The following is a 27,464-nucleotide window of genomic DNA, read 5'->3' as shown; positions in this document are numbered from 1 at the left end:
CAGAGATCGTGGCAAGTGGAAAGAGGTAGTCTCTGCCTACCCCTCCGGGAAAGAGGCGTGATTTTATGTATGTATGTATGTATGTATTATATAACCTTTAAATCTTACACATTTGAAATGTCTTGAGAAAGAAAGATGTTAGGAGTACCTACCGGTAAACGTCGAATATGCATGAAAAGAAATGAGTGTGGAGGAAGCGGGAGAGGTCTGTAAGGATCGTAGCAAGTGGAAATCCATAGTCTCTGCCTACCCCAATGGGAAACAGGCGTGATGGTATGTAGGTATGTAAATCTTACACATTTCGGTATTTTAATATTTTCCTGTTATGACCATGAAGTTATTTATACGTCTGTATAATAGCCTAGGGAGTTATTACATTATGTTGACCATTTGAGATTAGTGTCGTAATTTGTAACATTTGAAGAATTATTGTTTAATTTATATAATGTGATAAAATATCTTACATATCTATATAGGAAAACATTGAAAATCCTAATTGTGTGAAAAACAAGGATACAAAATACATACATACATACATAAAATCACGCCTCTTTCCCGGAAGGGTAGGCAGAGACTACCTCTTTCCAAAAATTGACTAATACCGATTCTAGCGAAATATTATAGAATTACAATACATATGTTAGATATATATTGCAAGACAAATTTACTTACGAAGTTCGTGAAAATTACATTGTTTTGGCGTTGTTAAATAATTTATTGTGGTTTATACAAATTTAATTTAGTGGAATATTGTCATACTCAAATGTCACAATAATAAAATGTATAAATTGGTTTTATTTCAACTTTTTTTATGTATGAACGTGTCTTCTGAACTTATCGGTAAGTTTAATTTGTCATATTTTATATAAACAGAAAAAATATATACACACATATAGTCCTCGTCTTTATCCCTTACGGGTAGATAGAGCCGATAACCTCGAAAAAACTGAAGAATCACATTCAGCTGTAGGTTAGATAAGACGAAATTTCAAATGATGACAAAACACTATATGAGTATCTGCTTTGTTAATAAAATATACTAAATTCATTGCATTCGCTGACCAAATTATATCGAAAGTGATCCAGTAACTTTCAAGTTTATTTATAACAAATAATTTTTATAAACCAAAAAAAAAAAACAACTTCAAAATGGAAAATAAAAAGTAAAAATTAATTTTGTTTACCAACAATTTTTTCGAGAGTTTCCCCCTTAATTTCTTCAGAATTCCACCATCAGATCCTGGTTTCCTTACCATGGGATCACTCTTGGGATACTCCCTTGCCAACAAAAACCAAAAAAATTATTATCCGTTCACATTACACACACACACACAAAGTTATCCGCGGACATTCATAAAAAAAAGTGATTCCTTCTGTTTTTGAAGTCGCTTAAAAAACCACAAATTTCCTCTTTATATTCAAGATTTTAATTATATATTTATAAAAAAAGTAGGAATTAATATTAAAATAGTAAGAACCGTACATACAATTATTTATGAATACCTACCTGGAATTAAGGTAACCTGGTAGATATCGCTGTTAGTGATAAGGTCGCTGTCATTTGCTGCTATGATTTTAATTACATGATTTTGAATTTGCTGTTATATATACATACATAAGTACATACATAAACTCACGCCTTTTTCCTGGATGGGTAGGCAGAGACTACATCTTTCCACTTGCCACGATGTCTGCATACTTCCTTCACTTATTTATTTATTTATTATTATGTAATTTATTAGGGTGCAATAAAGAGTTATTGTATTGTATACATTTATATGAATCTATAGAATACAATATTCATATATTCATGAATAGTTTGAAAAAATTATTTATGAAACAATAGATAATAATTATTCCTTTTCAGCAAAATCAACAAAACATATTGGACAAGAATATGAGGTAATCTGTGAAAATAATGGCAGTAATCCATTAGAACTCATGTATTCCGTCAAGAAAGGTAAGTAATGATATCTAAACTAATATTATAAAGCTTAAGAGTTTGTTTGTTTGAACGCGCTAATTTCAGGAACTACCGGTTCAAATTGAATAATTCTTTTTGTGTTGAATAGACCATTTATCGCGAAAGGCTTTAGGCTATATAACATTACGCTGCAACTATTAGGTGCGAAGAAATAATGGTAAATGTGAAAAAAAACTGGGAAAATTATTCAGCTTTGAGGGCTCAATGATGCCCAAAATAACTATTCCACGCGGACGAAGTCGCGGGCACAGCTAGTTCACTATATGTATATTAGAAGCTTCTTACATACATACATACATACATACAATCACGGCTATATCCCTTGCGGGGTAGACAGAGCCTACAGTCTTGTAAAGACTGATAGGCCACGTTCAGCTATTTGGCTTTAAGATAGGATTGAGATTCAAATAGTGACAGGTTGCTAGCCCATCGCCTAAAAGGAGAATCCCAAGTTTATAAGCCTACCCCTTAGTCGGCTTTTACGACATCCATGGGAAAGAGATGGAGTGGTCCTATTCTTTTTTGTATTGGTGCCGGAAACCACACGGCAGAAGCTTCTTGCTTCTTCTATTACGGTGAGGGAAAACATCGTGAGGAAACCTTCACATTCAGGCAACTGGATGTGTGACCATGATCGATCCAATACGGGTCAGGTTCCCCTGGAAAGGTTGCAGAGGTCAGACGGGAGTCGCTTCGTGTGAAAACCTGACTCACCCAATCCAGGATCCATGGTCAAAGGCAGTGGCGTAACTACAGGGTGGCAAGTCGGCAAAATGCCACGGGCCCCCAGCCGGAAGGGGCCCCCGGTCAGAGGAGATTCCCAACTCCAAACATTTCTTATTTATCATACATGTTTAGTAAAAAAAGTTTTAGTCTTTGATTTATTTTTGTGATCTACTCAGTTTCCTACACAAGTAAAAAAAATATTAAAAATTCAAATCTTTTGTAAAAAAAAGGGTTGTAACCCAGTTTTAGAACGTACCTATCCGATGAATTTGCCACGGGCCACGAATGGTATAGTTACGCCACTGGTCAAAGGCATACACCGGGCTGCTTCTTTTTTGAAGTCGGTTAAAACAGCCAATTGAACAGCAACATACTTCGTCAAATGTATTTTTTTGTTTCAGTGTTATTTAAAAAGAAAATGAGGTCACAGCCAATAAAATATAAAATTAGAGTTGAAAAATTTGATAATAATTCTAAAACAATGTGCAACAATGGAGCTTTTGTCACATCATTTCAATTAGAAGTTAAACAAGGCGTTAATTCTACAGGTAAGATTAGTGATACAATTAAAGACTTTACGGCGTGGATAAATAAAGAAATATATGTGGATAGCTAGATAAATATATATGACTAGCTGTTGCCCGCGACTTCGTCCGCGTAATTTTAGAATTTTTCCGCCTAAATTTATTTGCAGGCAAACTCATGCCTTATGTTCATTCAAATGACAGTAACTTTTTTTTAGTGAACCGATTTTGATGAAGCAATCTTTAAATGTTTTTCTGAGTTAACAAAGCAATTTGTGAAAGTTTTAAGTAAATCGGTTCAGTACTTTCGGAGATAAGCGTGATCATACATACAGACAGACAAAAAAAAAATTGCTTTCTATTATTTATTCTAAGTGTCTCTCTATCCATTTCAGTCAAAAATACTAAATTTACAGACAAAATATTTTTACTTTTTTATTATATGTATAGATAGATTAGTGAAAGTGAGACAGAGCGGAAATAAATCGTTAATCTCCTTATTTCATTAGACTTTTTCAGAACACATCTTTAAACATCTTACATCGTACCACAGACTTAATGTTGCCAGTATAAAAAAGATAGAGGTTACCTAAAAAAAGGGATGTAAATAAAATCAAAAAACAAAACTTCTTTGACATATTTATACGGGAAAAATAACTTAATTTATTCTTCGTATAGTGCGCGTGTGGTTCCCGGCACCAATAGTAAAAAAAGAATAGGACCACTCCATCTCTTTCCCAATGACGTCGTAAAATGCGACTAAGACTAATGAGCTTATAAACTTGGTATTCTTCTTTTAAGCGATGGGCTTGCAACCTCTCACTTTATATGAATGTCAATTCTATCAGTAAGCCAAGCAGCTGACCGTGGCCTATAAGTATTTATAAGACTGTTGGCTCTGTCTACTCCGCAAGGGGTACGTGATTATATGTATTTTTGTCTGTATGTATGTATGCATACATATGGTCACGTCTATATCCCTTGCGGGGTAGACAGAGCCAACCGTCTTGAAAAGGCTGAATGGCCACGTTCAGCTGTTTGGCTTAATGATAGAATTGAGATTCAAATAGTGACAGGTTGCTAGCACATCGACTTAAAAAATAATCCCAAGTTTGTAAGCTTATCCCTTAATCGCCTTTTACGACATCCATGGGAAAGAGATGGAGTGGTCCTTTTCTTTTTTGTATTAGTGCCGGGATCCACACGGCTACGGTTTCGGGTACTTGAGGTTAAATGTGTTTTATTAGTTTCAGATTATTCCAAATCAGTTGAATATGCTTATTATGGAAATGAAAAGTTTAATGCGTCGTGCAAGGCTGATGAAGGCACAATCAATTGGATTTCATTCGATGGTAAGTCTGACCAATCAATTCTAACATACATAAATAAATATAAATAAATAAATATATATGGGACAAATTACACTGATTGAGTTAGCCTCGAAGTAAGTTCGAGACTTGTGTTACGAGATACTAACTCAACGATACTATATTTTATAATAAATACTTATATAGATAAACATCCAAGACCCAGGCCAATGAGAAAAAGTTCTTTTCTCATCATGCCCTGGCCGGGATTCGAACCCGGGACCTCCGGTGTCACAGACAAGCGTACTACCACTGCGCCACAGAGGCCGACATATTCTCAGACCCACTCAACATGCTAACAAAATTTCATCTAAATCGGTCAAGCCGTTTCGGAGGATAACGGGAACGAACATTGTGACACGAGAATTTTATATAAATATAAGATAATATTATGTATTTTGTATTTCAGATAACAATAATATTTTCCAAAACGATTATGCCAATTACTTCGACGTTAATTTTGAACTAGACGTAAAATCTGACGGAACAACATTCGCATGCCTTCAACATAAATGTTCTTATAATTCACTGAATGGCTCTTCTACCGGAAGAACAATTTTGGAATGCCAAAGGAATTTGTTAAAAGTGGTCAAGTTTAAAAGAAGTAAGTATACAGAAATAAAATATCTCTTTATTCCTTACGGAGTAGACGAAGTCAACAGTCTCTAAAAAACTAAAAGGTCACGTTTAGCTGTATGGCACAATGATGGAATTGTATTTAATTAGTAAAAGTGCCGTGTAGCTCCCGGCACCAATACAAAAAAGAATAGGACCACTCCATCTCTTTCCCATGGATGTCGACTAAGGGATAGGCTTACAAATTTGGGATTCTTTTTTAGGCGATGGGCTAGCAACCTGTCCCTATTTGAATCTCAATTCTATCATTAAGCCAAATAGCTGAACGTGGCCGTTCAGCCTTTTCAAGACTGTTGGCACTGTCTACCCCGCAAGGGATATAGACGTGACTATAATGTTATACTTTATGTTTTTTTTATAAAAGTGTACACAGACCATAAAATTATGATAGTGTTCGTGAACTTACAGATTTGTAGCTACTCATTACGTTATTTGTCAGTCAATTGGCTGGAAGAGATCCCACTTAGGGATAAGTCCGCCTTTGTACTGTACTGTTTAATATTTGTAATGTAATGTAAAATCTTTTAGTGAACAATAAAGCATTTACTTACTCACTTACTTATTTATTATGAAACAAAATAAAAAATAAAACTTTTAGAAAGTCTTAAGTATAAACTAAATTTAAAAAAAAAACTATTTTTGACCTTATTATTTTCAGAAAAAGCTTCATTTTCGACAATTCCTGTGATTGGAGGAATTTTTGGTACTTTCATAGTGTTATTAATTGCTATAATTCTGTATTGGAAACTTTGCAAAGGAAAAGATGAATGTAACACATATGGAGAGATCACTTATGTAAGTAACATTCATACTCTCTCTCATTTTATAGCCTGTGCCGTCTGGTTACCGACACTTTAGAATAGAACCTTCCATATCTTACAAATTCAAATTCAAAATTTTTATTCATTATTATAGGATACCTACTTCATATCGCTTAATAATTGTCAAATCTTTGGTTTCACAACATTGGTTGACGTTAAATAAATTACTTGAAACTAAGTTTACTGCCGCGTCAGTGCAGAAGAAACGGTAACAAATGTTTCGCATGGATGTCGTAAAAGGCGACTACGGTAGAGGGTTATACATTTGGGATACCTCTTATAGGCGATGGGCTAGCCAACCTGTCATTATTTGAATCTCAATTCTAATCTGAACGTGGCCTTTCCTCCCCGCAAGGGACGATATAGACGTGATTTTATGTAAGTATGTATGTTCACAAAAACCCGTTGCAATCTTGCAATACTCAATGTAAGGGTATAAGCAACTGTATGTGTAACCATGACCCAATCGAGCGTCGGTTAGCATTCAAACTAATGTACACAACTTTGAAAATAGTCATTGTCACATGGCCGATGGTGGGATTTGAACCTGTGCCTTTCTGCGCGTAAACATATTATGCAATTTGAAAATATATTATAATAGAATAGAAAAGATTTATGTTCAAAATTGGAAACAAGCTATCACTTATTGACGTCACATCACTTAAATCTAATTACAACTACTACCGCTTCCAAAGCGCACGTGTATAAGATGCGGCGGAACAAACTACACTGCAGCATTTTCATCGGACGTCAATTTACAAATATAGATCTCTTAAATCTAAATCGTGGAAGAATGCACATTGTCTACATTAAAAAACATGAATGAATGTATACATTACCATGATGATGATATATATTACGATGATGATAACTTTTTAACGAAACCACCGAGCTAGCATGAAGAGAGTAATGAATGTGGATGAAGCGAACGAAGTATGCAGAGATCGTGGCAAGTGGAAAGAGCTAGTCTCTGCCTACCCCTCCGGGAAAGAGGCGTGATTTTATGTATGTATGTATGATAACTTTTTTGCAGAATTCTGAATTACAATATGCAGAGTTAGAATTGAAGAGTTCAGGAACACGACCAGTCAATGATGAAGTTTTATATTCCAAGGTGAAAGGAGTCTTGTATCCAACACCCAGGACTTGAACCTTGTATTATTTGTGACACTAACGACCCGCCCCGGCTTCGCACGGGTGCAAAATTCGGAAAAAAATATATATAAAAACCTTCCTCTTGAATCACTCTACCTGTTACAAAAAAACCGCATCAAAATCCGTTGCGTAATTTTAAAGGTTTAAGCATACAGACAAACAAGACTAAAATAGCGACTTTTTTTATACTATGTAGTGATTAATTATTTCCTCTCGACGTCACTCATGCCGTGTGGTTCCCAGCACTTATCCAAAAAGAACAGGACCACTCCCATCTCTTTCCCGTGGAAGTCGTAAAAGGCGACTAAGGGATAGGCTTATAAACTTAGGATTATTTTTTTAGGCGACGGGGCTAGCAAACTGTCACTATTTGAATCTCAATTCCATCATGAAGCCATACAGCTGAACGTGGCCTTTCAGTCTTTTTAAGAATTAAGGCTATATCTATTTGATAAATACGTGATATACATACATACATACATACATAAAATCACGCCTCTTTCCCGGAGGGGTAGGCAGAGACTACCTCTTTCCACTTGCCACGATCTCTGCATACTTCTTTCGCTTCGTCCAAATTCATAACTCTCTTCATACAAGCTCGGCGGTTTCGGGTACTTTTGACCTGACCCTTTACCAGGACGTCCTTAATTTGATCAAGATACGTTCGTCTAGGTCTTCCCACTCCGACCTTTCCCTCCACACTCTCCTTGTATATCTGCTTAGTCAACCTGCTTTCATTCATCCTCTCCACATGACCGAACCATCTTAACATACCCTTTTCTATTCCTGTAACTACATCTTCTTTCACATCACAACATTCCCTTATCACGCTGTTCCTTATCCTGTCACTCAATTTCACACCCTTCATACTCCTTAACGCTCTCATTTCCACTGCATTTATTCTGCTTTCATGCTTCTTTTGCCATACCCAACTTTCACTCCCATACATTAATGTCGGGACCAACACGCCCCTGTGCACAGCCAGTCGAGCCTTTTTGGATAGTTTCTGACTGCTCATAAAGGCATGCAAAGCTCCATTCACCATGTTCCCCGCGTTCACTCTCCTTTCAATATCACTATCATACTTGCCATCTGATGTAAACTTTGATCCTAGATATACAAACTCTTTCACTTGCTCCACTTTTTCTCCTCCAATCAAAATATTACATGCTGTCATTTCTTTCTCCATTTCAAAAACCAGTGTTTTAGTTTTACTTACGTTCACTTTCATTCTTTTCTCTTTTAAAGCTTCATGCATACAGTTTACCATCTCCTGTAACTCCTCCGCTGATGACGCCAGTATAACCTGATCGTCGGCATAGAGCAGACATTTGACGAGTAACTCATTCATCCTTAATCCACTTTTAGACTCTTTCAAATCTGTCAAACAGCTATCCATAAATAGGTTGAACAGCCACGGTGACGCAACACATCCTTGCCTAACGCCTTTCTCAATCTTAAACCACTCAGTGTGCGCTCCGTTTATCCTGACACAAGCACTCGAATCCTCATATAAGGATTTCAGTGCTCGTATTAAGAGACTGCTCATCCCATGCATAGAAAGTGCTGACCACAATTCATTCCTCTCAACTCTGTCATAGGCCTTTTCCAGATCTACGAATGTGCAATAGACTTTTTGACTCTTGGCCAAAAACTTTTCGGCTATGCACCGCAAGGAAAAGACCTGATCAGTACATCCCATTCCCTTTCGAAATCCCGCTTGAGCATCCCATATTTTGTCATCAGTTTCATTCCTGACTCTATTAATCAATACCTTAGCATACAATTTGCCGACGACGCTAAGCAGGCTTATACCACGATAATTTTTGCAGTCCAGCTGTGACCCTTTTCCTTTGTAAAGTGGCACGATAACAGCCTTACACCAATCTTTTGGTACTCGGCCGCTTCTCCAACACAAATTGAAAAGGCAGTACAACTGACTAGCTACTACGCCTTTTCCTGCTTTAAGCATCTCGACCGACACTCTATCACACCCAGCAGCCTTTCCCGCTTTCATACTCTTAAGTGCTTCCACAATTTCGAACATTTCAATTTCGCCTTCCATCTCATTCTCTTTTTCTTCGCTATAGCAGAAATCTTTCTTATTTCCTTCCTTTTTTTCAAATAAACTTTCAAAATAGTCCTTCCATATCTTTAGTACACATTCTTCTCCTTTCACAACGCTACCATCCTGGCATCTGATCCTAGTCAGCTCTCTGGTTATAGTATTTCCTCGGGCTGACCTTACGGATTTCCAGAATACTTTCAGATTTGACTGAAAGTCTTCTGATAGCCTTTTATCAAAATCCTCTTTATACTCTTCTTTCTTTCTAATCACAGCTTTCTTAACCAAATCTTTCATTTTCTTATATTCCTTACGTGCTTCATTCACATCTTCATCTATAACCTCTTGCATTCTTAAGTTAGCTTTTGCTGCTAACAAATCCAGCCATGCTTTCTTCTTTAATCGCACAAGTTCTTGCACATCTTTACTCATCCACGCATTTTTGTGATTTTTTCCTTTCCTTCTTCTACTTACACCACACACTTCAACAGCTACTTTCACAATTCTTTCTTTAAGTTCCTTCCATCCATCTTCAATATCGCTCATTTCATCTAAATCTTCAAATTCATCCTTCAGTCTATTAATATACTTCTTACCTACATCCATATCTTGCAAATTTTCCACTTTTACTCTTTCCAAAGCGCTGGTTTGCTCCCTTACCCTGTGCCGCCAGCGATTGAAGATACCCCTTATCCGGGATATCACCAGTAAATGGTCCGAGTCAATGCCAGCACCGCGATATGCACGGGTATCCAGCACTTTGTTCTTCAATCTTTCATCTACAATCACAAAGTCTATCATACTTTTTAAAATACCTTCCACTCTTGTGTAGGTGTGGATCTCTTTATGTTGAAACATTGAGTTCGACACAAAAAGATCCCACTCTAGACAAATTTCTAATACACTTCTTCCATTATCATTCACCTTTTCGTCACCAAACGCACCAAGCACCTTTTCATATCCATCACGCTTTACACCCACCCATCCATTAAAATCACCTAACATAATAATCTTCTCATTTGGCTTGGTAACTTTCAATACTTCTCTTACACTATTCCAGAACTCCTCGTTTCGCTTTTTGCTGATGTTGTACCCCTCGAACCCACATCCCAAGGTGCATAAACACCTAGAACGAAGATCCGAGTGATTCCAACTTTCAGCCTAATCCATAGAAGACGAGGGCTGACACACTCATACTCATTCACGCACTCAGCCATTCGTGCAGAAAGAATTAGACCGACCCCTTGACAGCCTCGGCTGGTACTGGAAATTCCAGACCAATACGCCGTGTAAGGGCCGTGCTGCGTCGCGTCGCATCCTTTCCGCTTCGTTTCATTCACGCACAACACATCCAAACGTCTTTCATCCATCATCTGGCATACTTCCTCAATCTTATCCTTCATTCCTCCTCTTACATTCATCGTCGCAAAGCGGCTTTCAGCAGACCGCATACCGCTCCCGCCGGGAACGAGACGTGATGGGGTGCGGACACCATCGCCGCCATTTATATGCTTTTTAAGGTTCATAATGCGATTCCCACGAGACGCTAGGGAAAAATTTTGTCCGCCCCAGCAGAGCCCCGCATGCCAGGGTAAGGCTAGCCATTACCTGGGGGTCGCCCAACCCCATGGCGGAAGTGGCACGCTCGAGACTAGGCTCGCCCCTAGCCATGCATCCATCGGCGCGGCAGACCTTAGATTGGCAGGGATTTACATTAAAGAGGAATCCCAAGTCTATCCCTTAGTCGGCTCTTACGACATCCGTGGGAAAGAGATGGAGTGGTCCTATTCTTTTGTAATGGTGCCGGGAACCACACGGCTGCACCTTGTTACTAACACTAACCAAAAAAAAATAAAATAGATCGTAACTCCTTTAAATGTTCATTGTCAAACGACTATATGTATTATTTCAATGAAACTAACAAACTTTGAAAATGATATATACGTGATATTTATACAAATATATTTAAATACGTACATGCATACGTATTTTAAAAATATATACTATATCTATAGCCATGTGGTTCCCGGCACCAATACAAAAAAGAATAGGACCACTCCATCTCTTTCCCATGGATGTCGTAAAAGGCGACTAAGGGATAGGTTTATAAATTTGGGATTCTTTTTTTAGGCGATAGGCTTGCAACTTGGTCACTATTCGAATCTCAATCTATCTTAAAACCAAAAAGCTGAACGTGGCCTATCAGTCCGCTCAGGACTGTTGGCTCTGTCTACCCCGCAAGGGATATAGACGTGATTATATGTATGTATGTATACTATATCTTTATGTTTTTTTAATTAATATGTCTATGGAATAAAAAACATGAACAAACAATGTTATTTTTTATTTATTATAGAATACGTTCCGTTACTGGTTTGAGGATTTGTTCCAATATTGGTCATATTCCTTTCGTTTGATCCAACGTTGGTTGTAGATTTCCGTCCAACTTGACATGGGTTCGCAATGAGAACTCCCTTTATTTGACTGTAGGTTACATCGTTTGGTGTAAGACGAGACATATTGGCTTGATTTAATTGTAATTCGGCGTACTGTATTTCAGCCTGTTAAATAAAAATTAGTAATAAATATTATCGTATATTATAACTCTTTCCCATCTGTTTCCCATGGATGTCGTAAAAGGCGACTAAGGGATAGGCTTACAAACTTGGGATTCTTTTTTAGGCGATGGCCTAGCAACCTGTCACTATTTGAATCTCAATTGTATCATTAAGCCAAATAGCTGAACGTAGCCGTTCAGCCTTTTCAAGACTGTTGGCACTGTCTACCCCGCAAGGGATATAGACGTGACTATAATGTTATACTTTATGTTTTTTTTATAAAAGTGTACACAGACCATAAAATTATGATAGTGTTCGTGAACTTACAGATTTGTAGCTACTCATTACGTTATTTGTCAGTCAATTGGCTGGAAGAGATCCCACTTAGGGATAAGTCCGCCTTTGTACTGTACTGTTTAATATTTGTAATGTACTCCTTTAGTGAACAATAAAGCATTTACTCACTTACTTATTTATTATAAAACAAAAGAAAAAAGAAAACTTTTAGAAAGTCTTAAGCATAAACTTAATGTAAAAAACTATTTTTGACCTTATTATTTTCAGAAAAAGATTCATTTTCGACAATTACTGTGATTGGAGGAATTTTTGGTACTTTCATAGTGTTATTAATTGCTATAATTCTGTATTGGAAAGTTTGCAAAAGAAAAGATGAGAGTAACACATATGGAGAGATCACTTATGTAAGTAACATTCCTTCTTATACATACATATATATGGTCACGTCTATATCCCTTGAGGGGTAGACAGAGCTACCAATCTTGAAAAGACTGAATGGCCACGTTCAGCTATTTGGCGTAATGACAGAATTGTGATTCAAATAGTGACAGGTTGCTAGCCCATCGCCTAAAAACGAATTCAAAAATTCAAATTAAAAATTTCAAAATGTTTATTAATTATTATAGGATACTTCATATCGCTTTATAATTGTCAAAACGTATGGTTTAACAACATTGGTTAACGTCAAATAAATTACTTAAAACCCATCGCCTAAAAATAATCCCAACTTTGTAAGCCTTAGTCGCCTTTTACGACATCCATGGGAAAGAGATGAAGTGGTCCTTATCTTTTTTGTATTGGTGCCGGGAACCACACGGCACATTCCTTCACCCTCTCATTTTATAGCCTGTGCGTCTGGTTACCGACACTTTAGAATAGAACCATCCCATATGTCGTTAAAAGCGTCTAAGGCTTATAAACTTGGGATTTCTCTGGTAAGCGATGGGCTAGCCAACCTGTCATTATTTGAATCTCAATTCCATTATAAATCTATATAACTGAACGTGGCCTTTGAGTCTTTTCAAGACTGATGGCTCTGTCTCCCAGCAAGGGATTTAGACGAGATTTTACGTATGTATGTTCACAAAATCCCGTTGCAATCTTGCAATACTCAATGTAAGGACATAAGCAACTGTAGGTGTAACAGTGGCCCAATTTAGCGTCGTCGGTTAGTATTCAAACTAATGTACACAACTTTGAGCGTAGTCATTGTCACATGGCCGATGTGGGATTTGAACCTGTGCCTTTCTGCGCATGTATTACGCAATTTGAGAAATATTAGAGTAGAATAGATTTATTTTCAAAATTGGATACAATGTATCACTTATTGACGTCACATCACTTAAATCTAATTATAACTACTACCGCTTCCAAAGCGCACGTGTATAAGATGCGGCGGAACAAACTACACTGCAGCATTTTCATCGGACGTCAATTTACAAATATAGATCTCTTAAACGTAAATCATAACGTAAATAATAATACAAAACATGAAATGAATGTACTCGTATGCATTACGATGATGATGATATATATTACGATGATGATAACTTTTTAACGAAACCGCCGAGCTAGCATGAAGAGAGTAATGAATGCGGATGAAGCGAACGAAGTATGCAGAGATCGTGGCAAGTGGAAGGAGCTAGTCTCTGCCTACCCCTCCGGGAAAGAGGCGTGATTTTATGTATGTATGTATGATAACTTTTTTGCAGAATTCTGAATTACAATATGCAGAATTAGAATTGAAGAGTTCAGGAACACGACCAGTCAATGATGAAGTTTTATATTCCAAGGTGAAAGGAGTCTTATATCCAACACCCAGGACTTGAACCTTGTATTATTTGTGACACTAGCGACCCGCCCCGGCTTCGCACGGGTGCAAAATTCGGAAAAAAATATACATAAAAACCTTCCTCTTGAATCACTCTACCTGTTACAAAAAAACCGCATCAAAATCCGTTGCGTAATTTTAAATATTTAAGCATACAGACAAACAGACTAAAATAGCGACTTTGTTTTATACTATGTAGTGATTAATTATTTCCTCTCGACGTCACTCATGCCGTGTGGTTCTCAGCACTTATCCAAAAAGAACAGGACCACTCCCATCTCTTTCCCGTGGATGTCGTAAAAGGCGACTAAGGGATAGGTTTATAAATTTGGGATTCTTTTTTTAGGGCGACGGGGCTAGCAAACTGTCACTATTTGAATGTCAATTCCATCATGAAGCCATACAGCTGAACGTGGCCTTTCAGTCTTTTTAAGAATTAAGGCTATATCTATTTGATAAATACGTGATATTTATACAAATATATTTAAATACGTACATGCATACGTATTTTAAAAATATATACTATATCTATAGCCATGTGGTTCCCGGCACCAATACAAAAAAGAATAGGACCACTCCATCTCTTTCCCATGGATGTCGTAAAAGGCGACTAAGGGATAGGCTTACAAACTTGAGATTCTTTTTTTAGGCGATAGGCTAGCAACTTGTCACTATTCGAATCTCAATCTATCTTAAAACCAAAAAGCTGAACGTGGCCTATCAGTCCGCTCAGGACTGTTGGCTCTGTCTACCCCGCAAGGGATATAGACGTGATTATATGTATGTATGTATACTATATCTTTATGTTTTTTTAATTAATATGTCTATGGAATAAAAAACATGAACAAACAATGTTATTTTTTATTTATTATAGAATACGTTCCGTTACTGGTTTGAGGATTTGTTCCAATATTGGTCATATTCCTTTCGTTTGATCCAACGTTGGTTGTAGATTTCCGTCCAACTTGACATGGGTTCGCAATGAGAACTCCCTTTATTTGACTGTAGGTTACATCGTTTGGTGTAAGACGAGACATATTGGCTTGATTTAGTTGTAATTCGGCGTACTGTATTTCAGCCTGTTAAATAAAAATTTGGTAATAAATATTATCGTATAATTATAACTATTTCCCATCTCTTTCCCATGGATGTCGTAAAAGGCGACTAAGAGATAGGCTTACAAACTTGGGATTCTCTTTTAGGCGATGGGCTAGCAACCTGTCACTATTTGAATCTCAAGTCTATGATTAAGCCAAATAGCTGAACGTGGCCATTCAGTCTTTTCAAGACTGTTGGCTCTGTCTACCCCGCAAGGGATATAGACGTGACTATATGTATGTATGTATGTTACTGAAAAGGAGTAGAACGTAAAACAGACTTACATAAAGTGGTTCTCCCGACTCCTTCCAATTTCTACATTTATGAAGTAAATATAAAGTTGTGAGCGTCACCAAAATTACTAGTAACGTTATTCCAATTATCATTGGAGAGCTGAATTTATCTGAAACCACACGTCATGCATGTACTGAATATACCTACCTAAGTACTAATGTTTTTGTCTCACAATTCAGAATTGACGGCCTCTGTGGCGCAGCGGTAGTACCTACGCTTGTCTGTGACACCGGAGGTCCCGGGTTCGAATCCCGGCCAGGGCATGATGAGAAAAGAACTTTTTCTGATTGGCCTGGGTCTTGGATGTTTATCTATATAAGTATTTATTATAAAATATAGTATCGTTGAGTTAGTATCTCGTAACACAAGTCTCGAACTTACTTCGAAGCTAACTCAATCTGTGTAATTTGTCTGTTTGTTTGTTAGCCCTGTGGTTCCCAGCACCAATAAAAAAAGAATAGGACCACTTCATCTCGTTCCCATGGATGTGGTAAAAGGCGACTAAGGGTATAGGCTTTTAAACTTGGCATTCTTCTTTTAGGCGATAGATTTGCAACCTGTCACTATTAGAATCTCAATTCTATCATTAAGCCAAACAGCTGAACGTGGCCTATCAGTCTTATCAAGAGTACTGTCTCTGTCTACGCCGCAAGGGATATAGACGTGATTATATGTATGCAAAGTTTCACGACAATCCGTTCAGTTTTTGTGTTAAGGAGTAAGTAACAAACACACATTTAGGTAAGCACTTACCAGTTTTCTCTGTAAACGCTGGTGATGAAATATTGTATGATTTCTCTGAAATGAGAACAACAAATTAGTTTAAATAACACATAAGTCGTACGGTCGAGGGCAGAAAAGTATGAGCACCTTAGACAGATAGATAAAATGTTTATTCGACAGTGCTACAAACACAAACAAATATACATACATACATTTAATCACGTCTATATCCCTTGCGGGGTAGACAGAGCCAATAGTCTTAAAGAGACTTATAGGCTACGTTCAGCTGTTTCGCTTAATGATAGAATTGAGATTCAAATAGGGACAGGTTGCTAGCCCATCGCCTAGAAAAGAATCCCAAGTTTATAAGCCTACCCCTTAGTCGCCTTTTACGACATCCTTAGGAGAGAGATGGAGTGGTCCTTTATTTTTCTATTGGTGCCGGGAACCACACGGTAGGTACAATATACACAACAATAACAAATATACACAATAACATATCCTTCAAACTAATACAGGTGCGTTGTAGCAAGTCGAAATGGTCATAACCAAAGATCGGAATAGGTAGATTGATTCTAAGTAAGTACTTGTATCATGAATTACCATAGAAAGCAGAACATGGATAAGCCTCTTATCCGGGCTTCCAGTTCAGTACTTACACTTACAGTAAACTACATTGTCCGCGGGTAACATAGGACTACAATTTACGTGAACGAAGTCGGGGGAAAACAGCTACCACTAATATATTCTTCATCCCACTTGTAAAAATTCCGGAAAAAATCCCGCAGTCCCGGAGGCATGTCCATATTAATATATACGTTTCAGTTCATTGACCCCAGTTCAATCTACCTATTCCGATCTCTGATCATAACTCAGCGATTTATTTGCACTGAAAGAGTACAAAATCGCTGATTTTCAGTTATTACCATTTGATGTAGATGCGGGTACTAAAACAACATAGTAATCTATACTAATATAATGTTTGAACGCGCTAATATCAGGAACTACTAGTTCGAATTGAAAAATTGTTTTTGCGTTGAATAGACGGAGCGGACTTAAAGGAGCAAAGAAATAATGGAATATGTGAAAAAAAAACGGGAAAAATTATTCACCCTTGAGGGCTTCAATGATGCCCAAAATAACTATTCCACGCGGACGAAGTCGCGGGCACAGCTAGTTAAAAATAAATGCTTTCAAAAACTTACCCTTTTCAGACTTATATTCTACTCCTGTTATAGAGGGAGTTTGGAACTGTTTAACTTCTATGTCTACATCTGAAACAAGAGTCTTCGATGCTTAAAACTTCAGTTAATTTTATCAATAAAAAGAGGAAACTCACACTCGAAAATAAGCTGTAAATACATACATATAATCACGCCTATATCCCTTGCTGGGTAGACAGAGCCTGCGGTCTTAAAGAGACTTATAGAGGCCACGTTCAGCTGTTTCGCTTAATGATAGAATTTGGATTCAAGTAGTGACGTTGCTAGCCTGTCGCCTAAAAGAAGAATCCCAAGTTCATAAGCCTATCCCTTAGTCGCCTATTACGACATCCATGAGAAAGAGATGGAGTGGACCTATTCTTTTTTTTTAATGGTGCCGGGAACCACATGGTACATCCTAAGCTGTAACTGTTTAAAATTATTTTATCAAACAGTGAGGATCTGCGGAATGGCAGCCAACTCAAAATTGGAAATATTGCAAAGATTTGCCAATTTTAAATAAATAAATACATTACATATTTCATTTAGTAATATAAATACATACATATAATCACATCTATATCCCTTGCGGGGTAAACAGAGCCAACAGTATTGAGTTAAAAGTTATCTAAGTATTTGACGAATTATTTGTATTAAAATCAATAGAAATAACTAGTTAGTTATGAGTGATGTGACGTCAATAAGTGACACCTTGTATCCAATTTTGAAAATAAATGTATTCTATTCTGTTGACAAGGTTTGTATAGTTATTTTGTTCGTCCGGTGTTGAAAATAATGATAAAAAAAAACAAAATAATGATTAAAAAAAAAAGAACACTTACAATTACATCCATTTTTCCAATCTATAGCATAAACCACATGATGAACGACGCAATTGTTAGGAACTGAAAATATAAGAAGAACTTAACTAGCTGGTTGCCCCAAGGTTTGCCTTTCGCTTTTATCGCGTAAGCAAACTACAACTATTCTTCTTCCTCCCGGCTTTAGTCCCGGTTGCATCCTCACCATCCTGGAGAGGAGCCCGGGGTATGCTCAATTTTTACTCCCACTCTTTTACTGTAGGTACAAGCTGTCCGTCTATGGAATGCTCTCCCTGTCGATATCAGGAAAGCCCAGACTATTTATAGTTTCAAAAATCTCGTTAGGTCTCATTATCTTTCAACTCTATCCTAAGTATATGTTATTATTATGTATTTATCTGTATTTATGCGTATTTGTATGTATTTATATGTATTATATATAGATATATATTCTGTATGTATTTTATTATGTTCAAACATTTATTTATCTTGCTCTGCGCCAACGCCGATCTCCTGTTTGGTTTCCTTCCACCCAAAGGTTGACTGGAAGAGATTGCTTTAGCGATAAGTCCGCCTTTGTACCATCTATATCTGCTTTGTGTTGTTTTGTATGTTCTACTCTTATGGTGCAATAAAGAGTTTTATCTATGCCTTTGACCATGGATTCCGGATTTGGTGAGTCAGGTTTTTACACGAAGCGACTCCCGTCTGACCTCTGCAACCTCTGCATGGGAACCTGACCCGTATTGGATCGATCATGGTTACACATCCAGTTGCCTGAATGTGCAGGTTTCCTCACGATGTTTTCCCTCACTGTAAGAGCAACGGTTAGTATTCTAACTAATGTACCATAACTGTGAAAACTACAATTATTCAGACCTACAACAGAGATATAGGTAATTCTAACATACCGTGTGGTTCCCGGCACCATAAGAAAAAATTATAGGACCATTCTTTGTCATGGACGGAGTTAAAAGCGACCAAGGGATAGGCTTATAAACTTGGCATTCCTTTTGTAGGCGATGGGCTAGCAACCTGTCACTATTTGAATCTCAATTCCATCATGAAGCTATACAGCTGAACGTGGCCTTCAGTCTTTTCGAGATTGCTGGCTCTGCCTGCCCCGTAAGGGGCATAGACGTGCCTATATGCATGCATGCATAATATAGAAACGTATTTAACTAAAATACTCTTCACTTACCAGGCGAAATACTAAGTTTATAAATTTCTTTTTTTTTGTGACTTTTATTTAAAAACCTCACATCTAAGACGTGGCTTAACAATGATTTATTCGTAATTTTTATTTTTAAATTTATTGTCCTTGTCCGTTCCTCATTATAATGATAATCACCACTGACATCCTCATATAAAGGGGGTTTCGACACATCGTATTGCACGAAATCTGAAAATACATACATACATACATACATATAATCACGTCTATATCCCTTGCGGGGTAGACAGAGCCAACAGTCCTGAGCGGACTGATAGGCCACGTTCAGCTATTTGGCTTTAAGATAGAATTGAGATTCGAATAGTGACAAGTTGCTAGCCTATCGCCTAAAAAAAGAATCTCAAGTTTGTAAGCCTATCCCTTAGTCGCCTTTTACGACATCCATGGGAAAGAGATGGAGTGGTCCTATTCTTTTTTGTATTGGTGCCGGGAACCACACGGCACATCTGAAAATATAATAAATAAAAGGGACAAGTGCGAGTTGAACTCGCGTGAAGAGGGTTCCGTACGATGTTACCTATCATGTTTTTTTAAATCTGACCCAAATTTGTTTGTGGTAACTAAAAAAAATGTAAGTTGGTACGCACAATATTGATTGATTTACCATGTTATTTTAATATCATGGACTTCTTATAGGTTTTCCTATAATCTATAAGGAGAAAACTAATTTCTGTATTTTTTTCAAAATTTTAGGTTCATTAGTTTCGGAGATAAGGGGAGGGGGGGGGGGGGGGGGGGGATGGTCAATTTTCGTCTATTTTCTTGAATAACTTGTAATAAAAACAAAAAATACAAAAAAATACATTTAAGATCTTCTCAACAAGACCTTTCGTTTGATATGCTTTCATATCGTATGATATGATTGAAATAGTGACAGGTTGCTAGTCCATCGCCTAAAAAAGAATCTCAAGTTTGTAAGCCTATCCCTTAGTCGCCTTTTACGACATCCATGGGAAAGACATGGAGTGGTCCTATTTTTTTTTGTATTGGTGCCGGGAACCACACGGCACGAATTGTATATCATCAAGAAAATCAAAATATGTATATAAATAACTTTTTTTAAACAGAACCGCCTCCGATCGATATTTCCTTTTTAGAAGTAGAATTAATTTCTAAAACCTTCTCCTAATCGGTTCAGCGATTCACGAGAGATAAACGCGGATAAACATACATACATACGTACTAATCCATACATGAAAGCAGGTTGACTAATAATCAAATGGTGAATGGGACTGTTGGAGTGGGAAGGCCTAGACGAACGTACCTTGATCAAATCGGAGACGTTCTAGCAAAAGGTCAGGTCAAGAGTACCTACCCGAAATTTGGGTATTTACAAGACTGTTAGCTCTGTCTTCCCCGTGACATTATAGACATGACTACATAGTCATATCTATAATGTCACGGGCTAGAGCTATGTATATACCTATGTAGGTATAGGTATATGTATGTGTATTTCGACGGCCTCTGTGGCGCAGCGGTAATACGCTTGTCTGTGACACCGCAGATCCCGGGTTCGAATCCTGGTCAGGGCATGATTAGAAACGAACTTTCTCTGATTGGTCTGGGTCTAGGATGTTTATCTATATAAGTATTTATTATAAAAATACAGTATCGTTGAGTTAGTATCTCGTAAGACAAGTTTCGAACTTACTTCGAGGCTAACTCAATCTGTATCATTTGTCCCGTATATACTTATTTATTTATTTATGCATTATGATACATAATTACGTTAGTTTTTTTATTAATTACCATAATTTTTGTTTCCGCGTTAATTTTTGGGGATAAACACTAATTATATAAATAGAAAATATTTGTATTTCTAATTGTAACGAATAAACTAAAAATATACGTAATATGTGCCTTACTTTTAATGAGAAATTTATTGAAATATTTTGGAACGTTATGTTGCTTGACAGTCAAATTTATTTCGTCGCCAATTACACAATAAAGTTTTGGTGGATCTGAAAAACAAAACAAAATATTTTACAAATAAATAACTGATAAGCCTGGTTTAATTGGTTGGCGAGTGTTAAGAGCATCTACCCCTACTATTTTACTAAAGCTAATAGTCTTGAAAAGACTGAATGGCCACGTTCAGCTGTTTGGCTTAATGATAGACTTGAGATTCAAATAGTGACAGGTTGCTAGCCCATCGCCCAAAAAAGAATACTAAGTTTGTAAGCCTATCCCTTAGTCGCCTTTTACGACATCCTTGGTAAAGACATGGAGTGGTCCTATTCATTTTTGTATTGGTGCCGGGAACCATACCGTGCGGTTCCCGGTTAAAATTGCGATCCTTTTTTTAGGCGACGGGCTAGCAACCTGTCACTATTTGGATCTCAATTCCATCATCAAGCCGAGCAGCTGAACGTGGTCATTCAGTCTTTTCGGGACTGTTGGCTCTGTCTACCCCGTAATGGATATAGACGTGACTATATGTATGTATTTAATTACCTGGTGGATTATCTTCCCAATAAGTGATCGGATCACCAGACGACCCGCAAATGATCCCGTCATCGTTGGCTTTAAAAAAAATAAATTATTGTCAATGATCACTTGAATAATTACTTTTTTTAATACCGAGTAGGTAGGTCCATTAACTTATACATACACTAGATGTCCCGGCAAACTTTGTTTTGCCATATAAATAATTTTTAAGGTTATTTTTCTAGTTACAAAAAAAATGTTAAGGGTGGACAACCATTATCACTAAGGTGTATGAAAAATAGATGTTGGCCGATTCATAGACCTAAAATTATTCATCCTTGAGGGCTTCAATGATGGCCATAATAATTATTCCACGCGGACGAAGTCGTGGGCACAGCTAGTTATTTTTATTACACTTTAAGATACTTACCAAGAACGGACAGAAAATTAACACACAACACTAGTATTATTAAATCAAATTTTAATCTTGAACACATTATTCACATTAATTTATTATATATCTATCGGTGATTAAGTAAGTATGTTATGCCTTAAAAAAATCGTGACATAATTACCTACTAACAACTTATTGCATTATTTGCGTTGCATTTCATTATTGGCGTATGGAACTACTTACATTGATTGCTAACTGTATTTACAGGAAAATCCAAAAGTAATATAATAAACTAGCTGTGCGCGCGACTCCGTCCGCGTTGAATAATTATTTTGGGCATCATTGAAGCGCTCAAGGATGAATAATTTTCCCCGTTTTTTTTCACATTTTCCATTATTTCTTCGCTCCTTATAGTTGCAGCGTGATGTTATATAGCATAAAACCTTCCTCGATAAATGGTGTACCCTATATAATGGTGTATGAAAAATTCTTTTTGTGTCAACACAAAAAAAAATTTCAATTCGAACCAGTAGTTCCTGAGATTAGCGCGCTCAAACAAACTAACAAACTCTTCAGCTTTATAATATTAATATAGATTGGTGATTCATCATTTGTAATAGGTAAATATCATCGCTTTGTTCACATGTCATGTCATTATTACGGAGCAGGCAAGATTCAAATTCAAGTCAATTCAAAATTTTACATACATATATAAAATCACGCCTCTTTCCCGGAGGGGTAGGCAGAGACTACATTTTTCCACTTGCCACGATCTCTGCATACTTCCTTCGCTTCATCCACATTCATAACTCTGTTCGTGTTACATATTCATAACTCGTTCGACCTGACCTTTTGCCAGGCCTTTTTTCAAAATCTTTATTGCATATTATACAGTACATCAGTTGAATTAGTACAGTTACTGCTTATAAGTAGGTACAATATGAACCCTGTTGGGCATCGCAATTATAAAATAATAAGGCCAGTTGATAAATAAATATATACGGGACAAATTACACAGATTGAGTTAGTCTTGAAATAAGTTTGAGACTTGTGTTACGAGATACTAACTCAACGATACTATATTATATAGATAATAAATACATTTATAATCGATAAACATCGAAGACCCAAGCCAATTAGAAAAAGTTCTTTTCTCATCATGCCCTGGCCGGGATTCGAACCCGGGACGTCCGGTGTCACCGACAAGCGTACTACCGCTGCGCCACAGAGGCCGTCAACTTGATGGAATAAATTTAAAGATATGACAGGTCGTTTGCAGTCTTAAAGTTTATAATTGATTTACATCCTACTACCATTATAAAGGCGAAAGTTTGTATGGATGTTTGTTACTCTTTCACGCAAAAACTTTTGAACCGATTACCATGAAATTTGGTATGTATTTGGTATGTAGGTAGCTGAAGACCCAGAATAACACATAGGCTACTTTTTATCCCAGAGTTCCCGCGGGATTGATAGGGTTTCCATGCGGACGAAGTCGCGGGCGGCCTCTAGTTTACAATATACCTAAGTGATAAAAGAAGATTTGGCACACGCTTTTCTTCTCTTCTTTCTTCGTTGCCAGAGTTCAGCATGTAATCTCATTATGAGTTTAACCCAACCCGAGATTTGACATCAAGTTGTGCCGTGTGGTTCCCGGCACCAATACAAATAAGAAAAGGACCACTCCATCTCTTTCCCATGGATGTCGAAAAGGCGATTAAGGGATAGGCTTACAAACTTGGGTCTTCTTTTTTAGACGTTGGGTTAGCAACCTGTCACTATTTGAATCTCAATTCTATTATTAAGCCAAATAGCTGAACGTGGCCATTCAGTCTTTTCAAGACTGTTGGCTCTGTCTACCCCGCAAGGGATATAGACGTGACCATATGTATGTACGTATGTATGTTGCGGAGGTCAAACGGCAATGACTACCTGACTTTTCCAATTCAGGTTGTGGTCACAAAAAACGTGGAAAATAATTATATTCGATTGTAGGTAATTTTAAATAAAATTTCATAATGTTTCAAAATTATTTATTAAGACATTCATTTACAAATACAATGGCGCCGCCGGGGGAAAGGCGTACGACACGGTTGGGGCAGCTAAAGGTAAAGAATAGGGTAAGGCTGGTAAGGCTGCAGGTAGAGGGGCACAGGGAGGCAAAGGCGCTGGTAGCGCTGGGGCGCATGCGGGTAATGGCGCGGGTAATGGGGCAGGCAGAGTGTACGGTAAGGCCGGTAGCGGCGCAGGGAGGGGAGCAGGGAGCGGTAAAGTGTAAGGTAAGGCTGGCAGCGGGGCAGGTAAAGGCGCGCAAGCTGGTAGTGGGGCAGGCAGGGGGAGAGGTAAGGCTGGGAGTGGGGCAGGCAGCGCCGGTAATGCATAAGGTAAGGCTGGGGCTGGTGCGGGGAAGGCTGGTAGGATTATAGGCTCAATTATGGGTTCTATAATAGGCGCGGGCGCAGGATAATAAGCAGGTGGGGCGGGTGGGGGTAACAGTGCCGTTGGAGGTAAAACAGTGGGTGGTAGCACGGTTGGGGGTAAAGAATAGGTGGGTGGAGGGGCAGGTAGAGCATACGCTGGCGGTGGTGGGGCGTAGGCGGGTGGAGCAGCGGGTAGGGCATACGGGTATGGTGACGGGCCTAGGCCAAGGCCGAGTCCTAAGTCTAGACCGAGCCCAAGGTCTAAGAAGCAGAGGGATTGCTGCAAAGTTAAATCAAATTAAGCAAATTCTTGTTCGTCTTAGAAGAATCAAAGGTATTGAAATGTGCATTCGTTTTTTTTGCTGGTTTGTTGAGGTCAGGCAGTAGTCGGTTCACGTAACAATCTGACTTATCCATAGCTGGTCAAGGCGGCCCATGACTCCTCTCCAGGGAGGAGAAGACAAAAATGAGACGAGGGCCAGGAGCATAAAGACCTCATAGAAAATTATTATTTTCATAATGCCATGTGTGGTTCCCGGCACCAATACAAAAAAAGAATAGGACCACTACATCTCTTTTCCATGAATGAAAACAAAATGATGTCGTAAAAGGCGACTAAGGGATAGGCTTACAAACTTGGGATTCTGTTTTAGGCGATGGGCTAGCAACCTGTCACTAGTTGAATCTCAATTCTATCGGTCAAGCCAAATAGCTGAACGTGGCCATTCAGTCTTTTCAAGACTGTTGGCTCTGTCGACCCCGCAAGGGATATAGACGTGACCATATGTATGTATGTATGTACCACTTCCTGTCTTTTCCATGGATGTCGTAATAGGCGAGTAAGGCATAGAGGCTTATAAACTTGGGCTGGCAATCTGACACTATTTGAATCTCAATCCTATCATTATGTCGAACAGCTGAACGTGGTATAACAGTCTATTCAATATTGTTCGCTCTATCTACCCCGCAAGGGATGTAAACGTGATTATATGTATGTTTTTATGATTTATTATTATTTTTTTTACCTGAAGCAACCCAGCTACACACAACGCAAGTGATATAGTCTTCATATTCACTACTATATTGCTGTCCGTACGTCTCTTGCCCGCTTTAAGTAACGCATTTTTATCAAATAAGCAACAGTTTCGTCAACAAACATAATGTTATGTGTAAATTATTAATAAGTATGTCGTGTTTTTCGCTATAATATTTGGCAATTCGCATTTTTATCTATGCATTGCCTGCATTTGCCTGCGATTAATAGTTCATGGTATTTTTTTTATTTATTTTTTTATGTACACAAAATTATATAGGTACAGGAGCATTTATTACAGTAATTCTTGTACAAAGGTGCTAGTGCTAGGTTATTTCGAAAGAAATCTCTTCCAGTAGTATGAGAAGAAAGATGAATTTTGGAGCGGTATGGCGTGTGCATAAATATCGTAATTATTCGTATCGGTATTATTTGGAATAACATTATTTTAAGCTTGAAACAAAACAAGCGAAAACTATCATGGTTTTCTTATAGTTTATGGTAAGCTGGAGGACTATTCTAAAGTGCTATTAACTGTGTAGCGGGAGCGATGATTCGACTCGACCGCCACCAAAAGGAAGATCTTCCGCCAGGCTGGTGTGACGCCTGGGGAACCGCGCGACAGACGATGATGACAGATCTTTGTTTGAGAGATTTAGATTCTTCGCTGCTATTCGCTGACCGCGTCAATTTCTTAGTGATCATTGACAGTTGGTGTGTGTGACATTACATTCATTCATGTTTTTTAATGTAGACAATGTGCATTCGTCCACGATTTAGATTTAAGTGATTTTTATTTGTATATTGACGTACGATGAAAATGCTGCAGTGTTGTTTGTTCCGCCGCTTTTAAAACCCCCTCATTTTATTTTAAATAACTAGCAAGGAATTATAGGGCAACTTTTATTGAGACCTAATACCCATCTCCTCGCTTTAGTCTCGGTTGCATCCTCACCTCTCTGGAGAAGAGCCCGGGGTATGCCTTTGACCATGGATCCTCACCTCTCTGAAGAGGAGCCCTGGGTATGCCTGTGACCATGGATTGGGTTAGTCAGGTTTTAACACGGAGCGAATCCCATCTGACATCACATCAATATCACATTCATAAACTAATTAAGTTAGCTGCCAAACAACATAGTGCCTAATCACAGATTTAAAAGAAAGCCACTACTTTCATTAAAAGAAGCTTCCGCTCTGCTCGTTAGAAAAAAAAACGTGTGTGCGTACTATAACGATGTTTTGACCTGCGACTTATGCAGAATAAATAAAGCAGTAATACCTTGCATCAGTGATAACTAGGTCACTGGGAAATTTAAAAAAATCACGTACTTACCTACTATTTAACATTTACTTAATTATAGTAGCTTATGAAAGTGATAATGACACATGAAATTAAAAGAAATAATACTACACGTCCATACTAACAAGGTTTTTATCCCTTACGGGGTAGACAGGGTCAATAGTCCGAAAAGGGTCATTGGGCTTTAGCTGAATGGGTTAATAATACTTGTTAGCAAGTTGAGTAGTTACGATGGCCTTTTCAAGAATGGTAAAGAATCCGTATAAAAACTATAGAATAAATATCATTAATTACTATGATAGGGAAACTTTTTGAAATAAAGGAATATTAAAAAAGGAATTGATGGATAACGTGAAATAAAGTATAACTAGAAAAGGTATAGCGAGATGCCAAGTGAAAAAACCAATAACAAAAATAACTTTTTGTGCCGATCCCAAAGTAAATAGTGACTATGGGAGTGGGAGGAGTGATATATGCACTGCATGAAATCAAATAAAAGAAATACTTTTTTTTCGTAATGGTGAAGTGGCAATACTATAAGTTATTTCTTAAAA

General features: G+C 37.7%; 2 protein-coding genes across 2 annotated transcripts; one reads left to right on the top strand and one right to left on the bottom strand.

Annotated features, from left to right (window-relative positions):
• The first annotated feature begins 409 nt into the window (after positions 1–409).
• Positions 410–7,282, top strand: LOC106142997 (uncharacterized). The gene is made up of 7 exons (XM_060953036.1): positions 410–840; positions 1,868–1,960; positions 3,112–3,258; positions 4,482–4,586; positions 5,011–5,205; positions 5,896–6,032; positions 7,092–7,282. The coding sequence occupies exons 1-7, from the start codon at positions 780–782 to the stop codon at positions 7,206–7,208; spliced, it is 855 nt and encodes a 284-aa protein (XP_060809019.1). The 5' UTR covers positions 410–779; the 3' UTR covers positions 7,209–7,282.
• Positions 7,283–11,834: 4,552 nt separating this feature from the next.
• Positions 11,835–22,369, bottom strand: LOC106142987 (uncharacterized). Its single transcript, XM_060952847.1, has 10 exons — positions 22,194–22,369; positions 21,791–21,859; positions 21,202–21,297; positions 19,304–19,504; positions 18,124–18,186; positions 17,285–17,353; positions 16,110–16,154; positions 15,347–15,465; positions 14,854–15,043; positions 11,835–11,839 (listed from the first exon to the last, which is right to left on the bottom strand). The coding sequence occupies exons 1-10, from the start codon at positions 22,258–22,260 to the stop codon at positions 11,835–11,837; spliced, it is 924 nt and encodes a 307-aa protein (XP_060808830.1). The 5' UTR covers positions 22,261–22,369.
• Between the last annotated feature and the right edge of the window lie 5,095 nt (positions 22,370–27,464).

Source organism: Amyelois transitella, chromosome 30 (genome assembly GCF_032362555.1).
Source record: "Amyelois transitella isolate CPQ chromosome 30, ilAmyTran1.1, whole genome shotgun sequence".
NCBI lineage: Eukaryota > Metazoa > Arthropoda > Insecta > Lepidoptera > Pyralidae > Amyelois > Amyelois transitella.
The sequence above is the reverse complement of the archived record's forward strand: the minus strand, read 5'-3'. Positions and strand labels throughout refer to the sequence as shown.

What these genes read in the sequence shown, in the direction of transcription:
- LOC106142987 (XM_060952847.1), bottom strand. Translation starts at nt 22,260, where the DNA reads ATGTGTTCAAGATTAAAATTTGATTTAATAATACTAGTGTTGTGTGTT. An exon ending in TTGGAAAAATGGATGTAATT is followed by an intron (nt 17,354 to 18,123) that starts GTAAGTGTTCTT and finishes CTCTTGTTTCAG; the next exon opens with ATGTAGACATAGAAGTTAAA. An exon ending in AGAATATAAGTCTGAAAAGG is followed by an intron (nt 16,155 to 17,284) that starts GTAAGTTTTTGA and finishes TTCTCATTTCAG; the next exon opens with AGAAATCATACAATATTTCA.
- LOC106142997 (XM_060953036.1), top strand. Translation starts at nt 780, where the DNA reads ATGTATAAATTGGTTTTATTTCAACTTTTTTTATGTATGAACGTGTCT. An exon ending in ACAAGGCGTTAATTCTACAG is followed by an intron (nt 3,259 to 4,481) that starts GTAAGATTAGTG and finishes GTGTTTTATTAG; the next exon opens with TTTCAGATTATTCCAAATCA. An exon ending in AGTGGTCAAGTTTAAAAGAA is followed by an intron (nt 5,206 to 5,895) that starts GTAAGTATACAG and finishes TATTATTTTCAG; the next exon opens with AAAAAGCTTCATTTTCGACA.